The sequence below is a fragment of the Urocampus carinirostris genome, chromosome 10, assembly GCF_059441175.1.
Source record: "Urocampus carinirostris isolate Australia breed hairy pipefish chromosome 10, RoL_Ucar_1.0, whole genome shotgun sequence".
Taxonomy (NCBI): domain Eukaryota; kingdom Metazoa; phylum Chordata; class Actinopteri; order Syngnathiformes; family Syngnathidae; genus Urocampus; species Urocampus carinirostris.
In genome coordinates, this window is record NC_142358.1 from 33475541 (window position 1) to 33490029 (window position 14489).

General features: G+C 38.2%; 1 protein-coding gene across 6 annotated transcripts in view; it reads right to left on the bottom strand.

Annotated features, from left to right (window-relative positions):
• vaspb (vasodilator stimulated phosphoprotein b) overlaps window positions 1-14489 on the bottom strand; it is a 28952-nt gene continuing 14463 nt past the window's right edge. For 5 of the 6 annotated variants that reach the window (XM_088345967.1, XM_088345971.1, XM_088345966.1 and 2 more), the window contains exons 2-14: window positions 12322-12493; window positions 10540-10720; window positions 9585-9651; window positions 7462-7559; window positions 6007-6254; window positions 4654-4772; window positions 4459-4510; window positions 4289-4316; window positions 4171-4216; window positions 3891-3947; window positions 3412-3481; window positions 3246-3303; window positions 1-1294 (exon numbers count right to left, since the gene is read on the bottom strand). In XM_088345967.1, coding sequence (XP_088202093.1) covers window positions 1260-1294; window positions 3246-3303; window positions 3412-3481; window positions 3891-3947; window positions 4171-4216; window positions 4289-4316; window positions 4459-4510; window positions 4654-4772; window positions 6007-6254; window positions 7462-7559; window positions 9585-9651; window positions 10540-10720; window positions 12322-12493 — 1231 coding nt within the window. In that variant the 3' untranslated portion in view covers window positions 1-1259. The remainder of the gene's footprint in view (window positions 1295-3245; window positions 3304-3411; window positions 3482-3890; window positions 3948-4170; window positions 4217-4288; window positions 4317-4458; window positions 4511-4653; window positions 4773-6006; window positions 6255-7461; window positions 7560-9584; window positions 9652-10539; window positions 10721-12321; window positions 12494-14489) is intronic. The other variant, XM_088345968.1, reaches the window with a different exon arrangement.

Genomic DNA, 14489 nt, shown 5'->3' on the forward strand with positions numbered 1-14489 from the left:
TGCATTTCAAGAAGCAGCTGTATTCGACTATAAAGGAATTTCTAATCCAGTGTCTCTAAGCCGTTTTTATTTCAGTGTAAAAAGCCTGGATTCTATTAGAAAAAGAAGCCTCAAACCCAAAATAGCATCTCATAAGAAAATCGATCATCAACAAAAAAAAAAAAAAAAAATCCCCATTCACCATTCATTTTAATTAAAATAGAAAAAAAAGTTCATTTGCGCTAACATTTTCCCTCAAAACAAATATATATTTATCCATATATATATATATATACGTATTTATATTCATTCTCAAGGCAGGTGGTCACGGCCAAATTAATTGACCTATTTATGGCCATATTTTCAAAAACAAAAAAGTAGAAAATAAAGCTAAGAATTGAAAATAACCAGTAGTAGTATAGTCCACCACACTGGCCAACAACACATATTTCATTTCACCTGTGAGGGGGGGAGGTCAAGGCAGTGTGGCACGTGCTCACACTTGACTCTGAACAAGTGCAATGCGAAGAAAATACATTACTCACAAATCATAAAACAACACTTTCTAGTTCACAGCATTCCGGTTGTCCATCGGCATCCATTTGCTCGTTTTTTTTTTTATATCTTTCTGCAGCAGTAAGTCTTTGTTCTGTGCCTGGAGTTGCTGCTCTTTAGAGGAAAGACAGCAGTCAGGGACTTCAGTTTTCTGCTCTCTCCCCAATTACTGGTTTGCGGTCTTTAGTTACATTAACAAAAATAAACAAAAGTGGATGTCTGATCATAGACTGTTTCTAGCCATTTCTGATGCTTTGGGAAGCGGGACAAGTGGAGTAATAAAATCCAAATGTTCTACAGTCTGGCTATTACAGTAAAAATGTGGCAAATACCTTATCCCTGAATACTGCTTTATCAGTACGTGTGTCAAGACGCAGTAGCAGAATGATTCCGGATATGAAGATTAAAAATGATGACAAATCAGTGTTGTGGCTGCAGCTGTGAACTGATTCGCATCAAGGACCCACTCGGAGAGCACATAGAAGAGACAGGATCACCATACGAGTGAGTGATCTTTGAACAGTTTGGATGGCGGCCTGAGGAAGTTCCCTGGGTAACCAATTACATGAAAATACCTTGGCATGGTGACGTGAAAGCATTGATTGTGGTAAACAGAAAAAAAAGACAATATGAAATCCCTGGGCTACATTGAGGGCGCAGTGGAGCAAAGGTCCCAGCAAGCCTCCATGATCACAATGCTCTGCTACACAAGGCGTGCGCCAAAGCTATGTGCTTCTCTTTTGCAGCTCCTGAACAAAGGCTGTAAAGTACAAGAGAACGACAATCAGGGCGATTGCATTTATTAGTCAGGCTCAATTCACAGCAAATGCATAATTTATGCTGGGCTAATAACCAAATAAAGATGAAATTGAACTTTGTCTAATTTTGTATTGTTGCGGTTACTTGTTCCAAGCTGAATAAAAACAAACCACCTATTCAGAATTCCATGCTTGTCCTACTTGTACTTGAAATATCAGAAAAGATCTTAACTATGCAAAACGTGAATTTTTTTTTTAAAGGGATAACCAAATTCTAAAACAAAAAATATATTAAAAACGGTTCATTTTTTTGCATAATATATATCCATCCATCCCATATATCATTTATAGATCATTGGTATATTCTTATTATTTTCTGAGATAAAGCATTTTGAAGATCTCGTCTTTGACTTCCTGAGGTGTGACGTCAAGTGAAGCACACCAGGACCTTAGCAAGCCAGTCACCATATTGGTTTACATGTTTATTAGTCAAAAGGCTTTGAGTTTTTTTAGGCAAAGTTCTGTTTTGTGGAGAATCCCTAGGCATTGTGTCACAGGTGGGTGAAGCCTTGGTAAAACAAATGGCGAGCAGCAAAAATGACACACAGAGAGCTTGTAGGAACTAAATCAACCGGGCACGACAGGCTAGCCGGCTGCTAAAACGGGAAGGTACGGCAGCTGACCAAAAACATGCAGTAAGCAGCCAGGATAACCAGGAGCCAAAAAAAACAAAAAAAACCAATAACTTCAACACACGAATCAAGTCGGGGAAAAAGCATTTAGCACGGCAGGCTAGCCAGCCAGTCAACTGCTAACGGGGCTAACCTGGAAACCCTCAGTATCTGGACAATATTATCGTTATATTAATTGCATCACACGTGTCGAAAAACACGAGAGGAAAAGTCACAATCACATACTGTACCTAAAAAGAAGGCGGAGGCAAAAAGGGAACGCAGGTTGTACACGACAACAGATAAATTTACCCGACAAATCTTTTGATAATCAAAGCAGGCAACTCGGACAAAACAGTCAAAAGTCCCTCAGCGGCACGGTAAGCAAAGTTGAAATTACTCAGAGCAAAAATGAGCACTATGCATTTGCTGATTACTACAATCGCTGTCTGTTATTCAACGGGACCCACCATTGTTTTGACTCCTTGTTGTCTTCCGGTGACGTCACAGCTCGAAAGGATATTAGGCCAAACTGTCTACTTTAAGAATTAATTTCCCGAGATCCGTGGCACGTAAAAAGATATTTGCAAGATTGTGGGGAGGAACACTGTATGCTCTGTGCCTAATTGAAAGAGGAAAAAATGGTAATTTGTAATCCCTTTAAAGGTGGCATATGTCGCTGGAGCTGTCCTTAAAAAGTTGAAAGAATATTTTCTCCTTTAAGTATGTGTTAACAATGCCCAACTAAGTTCAAAGAGCTTTTATGATTTATTTTGAACCACGCGTATCTGCTTTTATCTTTTAGTAAAGCTGTTTGGGATGGAGGACATTAAGGAGTAGAAATGGCGGGAAAGGGGTAAGGTGGAAAGCGTAGGTAAATTGTGAAAATAAGAAAATATTGATTTCAAGTACAGCCCAAACGCAAACCCAAAACAAGAAGGATGAAAAAAATAAGGGGTTAAATTCAAGCGTGTCTAAGAAATGCCAAACTTAACATAAGGAACTTGACAGAGGCGGCAATGATAACACAAGCCGGGAAATGACAACAGCGAATAAAACAAGTTCAGAATTCCGTACAGGTCCTTTAGATAATCGTCCAAGCCGACATCAAACATTCAAATTATAAAAATTCTCATATGACTTAGTAAATGCATTGAAAATGAATAAATGAAAGGCACAGATGATAATGTTGAATAGCGTTAAATCCCCAACTATACACCCAGTTACTAATAGAAGTTTTGTATGCTCAATATTAGTGTTCCATCAAAATTAGAATTCTCACCTCTGATGATGTCCTCCTTAACTTTTTGAAGTTCTTTCCGCACTTCCTCGAGTATTTCCTGTTTGAAAAAAAAAAGCCAAAACCTTTCAATATATTTAAGGGACAAAGAGAGTACAACGAGGTGGGTTGGAGAAGCAGGCGGAACAATGCTCCCAAATCACATTACCTGTTTCATTTTTTCTAAATCCGAGTCATCTAATCCAACCGTGTCGTTACTGTTGTTTACAGACTTCACCCTGTACAATGACAAATGCAAACAAATTGTGTTTTTGTTGAAAAAGAAAACACTCATCAACTGAAGACTGAAAGAGAGGTGGACTGCACACATAATGTGTCAGTCACAAATAACTTAACCAGATTTGTAAAATTTGTAGATAGTTGAGAACTACCAATACATGATCATATTTGTCAAAAATGTAAAATCAATCCACAACATGTCAACCGCCTTCACAACTAGTAACATAACCATAAGGGGGCAGCAAAGCCTAAAAAGGTCTTATAAAAACAACACAATAATTCATGCCATGGAGTTCCATAGCAAACACAAAGCGCATTCTTGTGTGCTCTATCAGCCACAAGCAGGGTTGCCATTTGAGCAAAAAGCAAAGAGAGTGAAGGTCACAGAGGATGGAATAGAATGTATACCTGGAACTTTGGGACAATGAGGTGGCGGAGTCCATGCTCTTGGGGATTGAATTATTCCTGTTAGTGAAACATACACTCTCCTCTTAGAATGAAAATGGTGGACATTCACTTATTACAGCATACTTGGAGAATGTAGCAAAAAGCATTCCCATGTTTGTGACTAGGCATGCACTGATGGAGGACAACCGTAAATTAAGTACAAACACACAAGGCTTGTGCAAGAATGAATGCAAATGACAGCCTGCCAGGGAATTTAACACATGGACCACTAATTAATTACCTGGGAATTGTGGATGACGATTTCTCCCAAGGTCTTCTTGTGATCTCTGTGACAAAAATGAGTAATGAAAATTACAAAAATAAATGAAAGCACAGTGTAAGAAATCTTAGTTTCTCACCACTTTGACCTTGAGGCTCAGTATCCTCCTGTGGCGAAAAAACAAACAAACACCTGTTAAGAGTGAGTCATTCTGCAGCGGAATATGGTGCAAGAATGTCCAATTGTGTAAAGACTAATTTTGAGTCAAGGGCTCCTTTAGTGTCTTTGGTTTAATGAGCAACCACATACATTGTCGTTTGTCTTCAAAGGTACTTTTTCTCCTGTGTCAGCCGCTTTTCTCCTATAACAAAAACAAAATTAAATTTTAACTTAAAACTCAGTTTACGCTATTTAACTGAACCAAACAAAAACTAACTGAGTTGGAATAAAACACATTCCAGCACATTGGAATAAGGAATTTTTGGGGCTTTGGCTTTCAACTACCTTCGGGCCAAGATAGCACTCATTTCACCCATCAGGTCACCACCTCCACCGATAGACGAATTGCTGCTGCGGCTGGCGTCTGCTCTGCCCATTGGAGCTCCAGTAGATCCTTCTTCCTGCTGTGGGTAGAAAACGATAGGATTATTCTTAGTACAATACATTCTCTGAGGACTCAAATTGCAACTCGAGACACTTTGATGCCATCAACAGGTTGCGAGAGGAAAATATAAATGAACGATAAAAGGAAGGAGTATCAGCTTGTTCCATTCAAAAGGTTGAAAGTCAAAAAGTGAAAACACAGTACTTGGTTGTTTACAATTTTGGAAAACTATTCTAAAAATGCTTCTGAATAGGGATGGCTAGGCAGCGTTCGGGACTCTGTGCCAACGTCAGCCTTTTTGAGGCATCTGTAATACAAATGGTTATGGACTGTGCATTTCATTGACTATTTAACACTCTGAAACCTAAAATTAAAGGAATGGAAAATTTCCATCAAATGCCATATTGATAAAATATTCCGTATTTTGTAATCTTCAGGTCCTATATGAGTGAGATATTTTACTGTTTGAAAGTAGAAAAGAATTGCTTTTGTAGCCACTAAGATCAAATTTGGAGCCGAATACAAAAACACCCAAATAAATCTGTCACGAGCAGTATTGGGAGTAGCACGTTACAAAGGAACGCGTTCGTGGAGCACAATTACTTTTCTCGGTTATAAGTACTGTCACAAATTATAGAAACATTCTGTAACTCAACTGTCGAAATTGTCGGCTGTTCCAAATTCGCTCAGAAAGTTATATCCAAACCCTCAATACGCCAGTTTATACAAAACTGAAACAATGTTTAAGTGAGTTGGCTGTATTTCTATCTACCTACAAAATACAACTGAATGCCGTTACGGCGGCGCCGACTTAAGCACAGAGTACGAGACGCGTGATTTCTCCCTACCCTATATATTTCACATCTAAACCTTATTTACAACTCTAAAATAAAATACTGAAATCGGGGGGAGTTTCTATGCACATATTTAGTTGTGAGTGAAAGGACTAAATGGATATGGAGTGTCCCGGCTGCGTTAGTTTGCAAGCTCTCAAGATTGCAAAAGCCAAGAAAAATGACGGGTTCACCGCTACCACATGTTGGTGTACACATTTTCTTCTATTTTATCACTTATCATTTTACTTTTGAGTGTCAGTAAACTGGGGGCAACATAATTGATGTTTAAATGAAGTAACTAGTACCTGCAACTAGCTCATTTCTTTCAAGAACACACCCTACAGTAGTCACAACTAAAATATACATAAACGTACACCCAAAGAATTCACGACATTGTACTCAGTGCTCTACACTCACTTTAGATAATTTGCGAAGTTTCGCTCCTGCCAAAGCAGCAGCCAAGCCACCACCTGCTGCACTTCCACCTTGGATGATTCCATTTGATGGCAGAGGTGGGGGAGGTGGAGGACCTCCGGATGAGGGTGCGGGGGGAGGTCCGGGAGGTGGCGGAACACTGGTGGCTGGAGGAGGCCCAGGCGGCGGTGGAGGTGCCGGTGGAGGAGCAAAGCCTCCAGGGGCCATGGGTGGAGCAGGTGGAACAGATGCTAAAAAAAAAAACAATATGGAGTTAAAGTCAGTTAAGTCATTAATATGTCAGTAACACCCTGAACAAATGAAACATTTGACAGGGCTTCCACTTTACAATTTTTGGTGTGTAACATTTTACTAACTACTATCAGATAGCAATTTATTTAAAATATACTACAAACCAGGGTGCTGTCACCTTTGCCTAAAACACTGCAAAATCCAAATATGTATAGGTTTTACTCTTGTTCACATATCAATATAGTGGTCCATCTCGATCACTTATTTTTAAGAAAAAACTACTGAAAAAAGGTTGAAAAGATACATAAAATTAACAGTGTGCAATAATACTTGAATCCTTGTTTTTTTGGAGGCTGTGTTGTGTATTTAAGACAAGTCAAACATATAGTAGACAATAAGTTAAGTACATTTGGGCTGGCCGGTTGGAAATTGATTGCTGGGATGCTTTGTTACAGATTGACCTTGTGAGCCGTAGGGAAAAGTCTTCTTTCCATATATTTATTCACTAACACCCTATGTATTAAGTTAATACATGTTAATTGTTAGCTCATGGCTTAACACATCTGCATAGATGATGCATGGCAATATTTGCCTTTATGATGTAATATGTAGAGGCCTTGTTGCAAAGTGGGCTGTTGACAAGACCACAGACTTTCAAAAACATCCCATTGGCAGCACAATGTTACATTTTCACCTGTAACTTTAACATGCATGTTAAAAATGTCGATAAAAATTGTTCATCGCAGCAAGGCTTTAAGGCTAGGACCTTAGCTTGGCCTTTTGGCTGAGAGTAAGAGTCCCGGCTCCTAGGCTTTGTAGCGTATTATGAACTGACCGATAACGGATAATGAATAAAGAAGATAGAACAATAACCCTTAAAAAATCCCCCTTATACTGTTAGAACATGATATAATGAAATTGTGAATGTGTTTAATTGCTGTTAAAAGTGTCAATAAAATTGTTTAAAAAAAAAAAAAATTTAACATGCAACATATTTTTTGTGGTGCTAATATTAATGTCAAATGGTAAACGATTGAGCAACATGGTAGGGGTATGTTAGTATTTCATGCAAACTGGGGCTTTCCGTTTGGATTTTCTCGCCAACCGTAGCAATTTACACCCAATGATGATCTTAACACACACATGAACGAAAAATAAAAATAACTGACTGGGATTATACTGCTGACAATTTTATCTCTTTTTTACCTGCTGAAGCTTGTCTTTCTCTCTCCAATTTCTCCCTTTCCTGGCGCTCTCGCTCTTGCCGCTCCCGTTCTTGCTGTTCCAGTCTCTGCTGCTCCAATCTTCAAACAAATATGTAACTTGTCACTGCTATGTATGCCAGTAATGTTAGTAACACAAGTCAAGTCATGTTTATTTGTATCGTCTTTAATCACAAGAAGTCTCAACACTAAATAGTTATAGTTACAATATTGATGAACTTTGGGGCCTTAAAAAAAAACCACATAATAGAGAAGGTATGCCAGTTGTGAGCATGTAGAGTGCAGTCAAGTGAAATACAATCAGTGATTACAAATTGCTGACACACTTCCCTTAATGTGTTAAAATTATAGTTTACAACTATAGCTCAATCAAAACACTTAACTCTTCACACTATTTTTTTGACGTCTGTTAATTTATTCAAATATTTTAGCATTTTGTACCTTAACATTGGAAAAAAATGATGTATATTGATCAAAAAGCCAATTGGTGAATGGAATGTGCTTTTATAGTGCTTCATCTATACAAAATCCTTTTCAAAGCGCTTTACAAATCCCAACCTTTACTTATGGATGACAACATGGGACTATTTTCTTAGTTTAAAAAGTTTATTATTGAGCACCAGACTTGTCTATGAGTAATGCCAAGGTCGATGTAGTTTGCTTAATCTGTTTGGTATCCGCATTTGTAAACTCACTCCCTTTGTTGCTATCATAATCCAAACAAAGGCATCCTTATTGATAAAATATTTATTGTTTTTACTGCCTAAAAGTTCAGAGAATGTATTTGCTGGCAATCTATTCCTACACGCGTGTATGATCTATCACATCATATATAAATAAGTTTTTGTACAGCACACTGCAGTGGCATAACGTTCTCCACGCATGCCGGAACTTCAACAACGCCATCAATTCTGTGGTACTTCTGTGTTAAAGAAGCTTAAATGTGAATGTGATCCGAAATAATCCAAACAGACGGACTACTATTAATCCTATGATTCCCCAAAGAGATTCAATAAACTATAAGCCAACTAACAGCTATTGTCTTACTTGAAGGAAAATGTTATTTAAAAAAACACTGATGACAACACACTGAAACCAAAGTAAAGACAAACTGAAGACTAAAATAAAGCGCAGTGAAGTTGTGTTCTTAATAAGAACTCCACAGATGGACACTGTGGCCTAATTCATCTGCTTCAGTTCTCCAAATACGTCCTCACCACATCTGGCACTACACAGCTGTATAACGTATGACTGTTGTCATTTAAAACCTCTGCTCCATCGAAAAAGAATAGTGAATGTGACATATTCATTACAACTTAACTATTGTTTCATATTATTCAACTACATTACATTAGTCATGAGGGTGAGTCAATTAAGGCCACAGTTCTTCCAATGTTTTATACTTTTTAGTAAACATTGTTCCGAATACAATTTGTGCACTTGTCAATGTTAAAACCAGTCAGCTCTAACACGAGGTGTCAGAATAACATTGACTCCAATGGAAATCTATTGTGGATTTTTAAGGTTGTAATTGCAGCGCTTTATTTCTTAAGCCACAGCATGGAGGCAAGTAGCAGGACAAACACCAGTTTGACAGGCAGTCTTGCAGGCCAATCACATACCTTTTACTCTAAATGGGATTAGATGTTAATGCCAAGTCCGTGCATAGCAACATAATGCCTTCTATTGGAGGAACAGATAACTTGTCGACAAGCAGGTAGGGCTGATGTTAGCTGTGTCAGCCTTGCTTATTATTTAACCTTTAACCTACAGAGGGTGTCAGAGTTTAGAAGTGTTATTCTAATGCCATTAAATCCCGTTCATATGCTTGATTGTAAAACTACTTTAAAGACTTTTAAATCGTTGTTGGCAAAATTGACTGCTGATTGAGCCCCCCAAAACAAAAACATCAAAGGTGATTGAATTAATTCTTAAAAGATTTTTGAGACCACTATAGAACGGAACACTTATATAGCAGAGCTTCACCTCATTTTCTGGGAGATAAAGGAAAATCTGACTTTGTAATGAACAATAGTAGCAAACAAACATTGAACTCGGCCAAACAAATCAATCTTTAAAAAAATACTTTATATCAATGTCTATTACCGCCTCTGCTGCTCAATCTCTTCAGGAGAAGGACCATTCGACATTGGCCGTGGAAGGGTTGCATATCCTGCCAAAATACAGAAGGAAAAAAACACATTTGAAAAAAAAAAAAAAGATATGCTCAATTTACTACTCTGATGATTTTAAGGGTATAATGGTATATCACTTATTAAGTCCTAAGCAACTGAAGAAGGGTACTCGAAATAAATGTTTTCCATCGATGATTTAGCGGAAATCAGAAATAAACAAATACAGTAACGTTATTTAGTTTATGAGATCCGCGCACTAAAGTTACCAGAAAATGGAAGCGTAAGTAAAGAATAGTAAATGCCAACATTTCACGAACTGGTAAGAACTTTTAAGGGGGTCTAAAATGTAAGTTATAGTATTTTAGAGCCATTTCCCAAAAAACCCGACAACGAGGGTAGCTAACATATGTATAGAAGAACCACAGCCTTCCGGCAACAGGCTAAATTAGCATCCCAGTCTAGACCTAAAGTGGAAGCTACGCCCGAAGAATCATGAATATTTTCTTTCTGCTTGTCTAGTAGTGGGATTCTGATGATTAATGTGTTTTCAGAAAAATAATTTGGCAGCAAAATCTACCATTTAGTTACTTAGCAGGCTACCATAATGAAATTGGCTTGGAGTGAAGATGATGTCTCTCAACTAAGGACGAATCACAACTTTGCTTCAGAAAACGGGTCAAATGTGTGAGGTTGTGACCTCGCTAACTATAAAATAATTTTCAGTAGGCACCAAGTCCCATAGACAGATTATTAAAAATGGATGTATATCGCGTCTTCACTCATATTCTAATAACACAATATGAATCATAATGCCATGTTTAGACTAGGGAAGGCCAACTGTGAAAAAAATAGCAATATTACATAAAAAGCTAACAGAATGATTAGAGAAACAGTTTAAAGACGCCTGAGGTGGTCAGAGCCAGCACCTGCATCTGCCATGGAGTTGAGCACCTCCAGAGCATGTGTCATGCCATTGGCAAAAAGTGCAGCATCCTCCTTGCTGCCAAAGTTGAGCCCCCAAACTTGCCGGGCATCTCGCCATTGATGGAAATTAGGTGTGGCTTGATTGTATTTCAACCCTCTCACAATTGGGCAGTTTATAACAACCTGCACAAAGACAAGAAAACAGTCATCAAAACCCAAAAGTGCTCCAACCGCACATGAAAAGAAAAAAAACAGTGCATGGATGAATCCTCATTTATTATTTTAATGGATCATGGTTTTTTTCATTCCAACCAGTAGGTGGCGTGAGCTAATGAATGAAACGGGAAACAATGCTGTGGTTTCCAGTGTTGCCTGTATGTGCTGCAATGACATTTCACAATTGGTTTGACAGCCTCTAAATTCAACAGAGGACAAGGGGAAGGAGAGTATCAAAGTTGGCAAAATGAACTTGAAGGAGGCATTCATTATACATAGACGCTCAAGTGATCTGCGTCCTCACTACTGTTCACATGCTGTGCCTCCATTGACGTTTTCAGGGAAAAAAAAATAATAATCCGGATGGGGTAATCAGCACCCTTCACCCCCAAAATTGTCACAGGAAATGCTTGGACGGGCTGACTATCTCACAGGAAACATCATCCACTTTAAAACTCTCTGGGGAGCACTTTAGCATGGTGAATGTTTAAACTGAGAGACGCTGAGGCAGCAGGCAGAATGAGAGTGTAGTCGAGAATAGATCCTTCTAAACTCACTTAACCCTTATTAAAGAAACTTGATGGCCCACCTTTATCTAATGTTATCTCGTGAGTCATGGTCTTGTAATAACTTAACCAGTTAATACTGAAGCTGATACATCCTGAAGTCTTTCTAAATTAAGTGAAGAAATTGAAAAAAGAGCTGATCTCCAAATGAAAAATATAGAGCTCTGTGGAAGGCCTTATTCAGAGTGGAATGTGAAGTTTACGGCATTTGCCACGTTCAACATTCTGTGGCCACATTTTTCTTTAGTGTTATTTTCAATTCAAGCGAAAGGAGAGTTTTCTATTGACTTCTTTGACATTATTAAGACGCTGGCTCACCAAAGGTTGTAAAGATAAGAAGAAAAAAAAAAAACAAAACTTGTGTATAAATCACACTTGTGTATGAAGCGCACTCTTAATTTATGAGGAAAAATTAGGATCAAAAATATTGTTTCACTTGCATTGTAGGTCACAGACATGGTGTTGAAATTATCACATCGAGAATCGAACCCTGATCGAAGCAGTGAGTGCTGAATCTTAACCACTAGGGTTACAAACGACACTGCAAAAAGTATTGGATTTTATCTCATCATCACCCTATTATTTTGCTCATGGAATCGGATTTTAACGACTTTATACAAACACATGGTTTTATTTTAATATCATGCTCGTAGTTTAAGTTGTCAATAAATGAATTCAATGAAAGCTTTTTCCCATGTCATCCATAAGGCTAGTCGACTAGTGGTTAAGCATTGGCGCTCCACTGTCACTGTCAGAAAATATTGTGCAAACGTTGACAGTTGTTGTTACAAGTTTTTGTAACAATCAATTATTGCTCAAATATGGGAATGTAAAACCTCGTGTATGACACGCACAAACTTTGAGATCCTTTTTTTGCACCTCATGCACGAATAAACATGGCAGTTGTGAAAAGCAAAAGATGAGATGAAAATAATATTTCACAAACATGCGCTATACAGTCATTTACAGTTAATTACAAACATAAATAAAGACATGCTTTACCTGCTGGTCTGTCTGCATCTTGCGTCCCACAATTCTGAAAGCATTGTTGGACGGGTTGTGATAGATCTGGACTCTGCTGAAGGCCTGGGTTCCAGCACCTGCCGGCAGCCACTTCTTATTGCCATCGTCATAGATCATCACGGTGGCCCGAGCCTGGCAGATACTCGACTCACTACAATGACAAATCAAATAAGGTGTGATTATATATGAAAATCATTCCCCCGACAAAGTTATGTTATAGGTAAGGCTGTCGCAAATATGACAGTCTAATTGCGAATATTGTTCACATTCACAATTACAGTCTATTTTCTCTCCAACCGCCATTGTCGAACCCTTTGTTTGAAATTAATAGACATTGATGGGCAGTAAGAAAACACCGGTGTGTGGTCATCATGTCAAGTCAATTTTTAGTTTCAAATTCATGCACCACTTCTGTATTTGACATACGTTGGGTTTTCATCGAGTGACAGCAGAAAGCCCTAAAATACAGAAGAAGTGGTCTGCAATTTTTTTTCTCAAGATTGTACCATTTTTTCTCTCATTCACGCATCTCATTTTTTGCACTTAGTTCAATTTTGCACTTAATAACTGAAAAGTTGAATCAAATACCTTACGACCTGCTACCTCAGCGATGCAATGTTCCTCAAAGGTTTTTAACCTAAGAAATCCTGTATTGTTGAACTTGTTTTAGTAAAACGAACAGAATTTTAAGTTCAAAATGAATTATTGATTATTACTTGATCAATGAACTGCTCTTCATTAAGGTGTGCAGTATATGTAATATAATGCTCATATTATCATAGTAGTATATAATGCAGAGGGGAAAAAAATGAGAGTATATTCATCAAATGTGATTATTTGATAACGATTAATTCTCGCTAGACATTGCTAATCACGACTAGAGCAGCAAGAACAAATCGCTAAAATCAACGATTAAAAGGGTTGGCTACTGATAATTTAATCGATGCATTTTGTCGTGAGATTTAGGCGTCACTCGGCACGTCGCACAATCGGTAACGTTACATGCAGTCGGCGAGCATAACAGAGCGAGGTTGAGTGCGAACTAAGGCCTTATCTTCAAAGGCTACGGTAAATTAAACTCATGAAACATGACAGACACAGAGAAAACAGTTCGACCAAAGTCTGCAAAAGAATGGGAGCACTCCACAGCCATCTCCGGGCAGTGGGCAGGGGACACCCTGAACTGGTTGCCAGCCAATCGCAGGGCACACGGGGACAGACAACTCACTCGCTCAGTCACACCTAGGGACAATTTGGAACAGCCAATCAACCTGACATGCATGTTTTTGGAATGTGGGAGGAAACCGGAGTGCCCGAAGGAAACCCACACAAGCACGGGGAGAACATACAAACTCCGCACAGTAAGGCCGGTAGCTGGATTTGAACCCATGCAGGAGGTTCCCACGACCTCAGAACTGTGCCGCACACGCGCTAACCACTGCACTGCCGTGCTGCCCATTTTTTGCTTGTTAAAGTTGAAAATTATGTTCCTACGGTTCAGATTTATTTATTGTCCCTTCAACAACAAATATGCTTTTTGCACTTTATTTATAAAAGTATACAATTGCAGGTGTTTTGTATGTTTTTTGTTTGTTATTTGAAAAACACTGTTCTTTTTGTTTAACATTCTAGAATATTCTGTTTTGTGCACTATTTTCCTATTAGTCCACAAAAATGTAATCTTTGAATAAAGAAATTAATGTGTGTGAGTTTCTTTATCCGATACTTTGATGAATCGAAAAAAAAAAAAAATAAATAATCAGATTTTTTTTTTTTAGTAATCGTTAGTTACCATCCCTAATCGTGACAGCCATAGGTACAGGCCAGCCATGCAAATATGTCAGTTTGTCCCATTGGCTATAGAGAAATAATCTTTGTTATATTCCATCTCTGATGGGAAAATGAAGTTAGTTGAACAAGTGTTTTGCAATACTCGATTTTGTGTCACTGACTCTTTCCTACTTATTTAGATAGAAACGCCACTTCTCTTTTTCATCTCGTCTGACAACTCATGAAAATAGTAACTGACTTCTCATCTGCCACATACTACCCATCACAACATAGCTATATCAAACATTCTTATCCAACCAAATATAAGTGTATGCAAGTATAACAGTTGCATGATTAAAAGGAAATGGCTACAATGA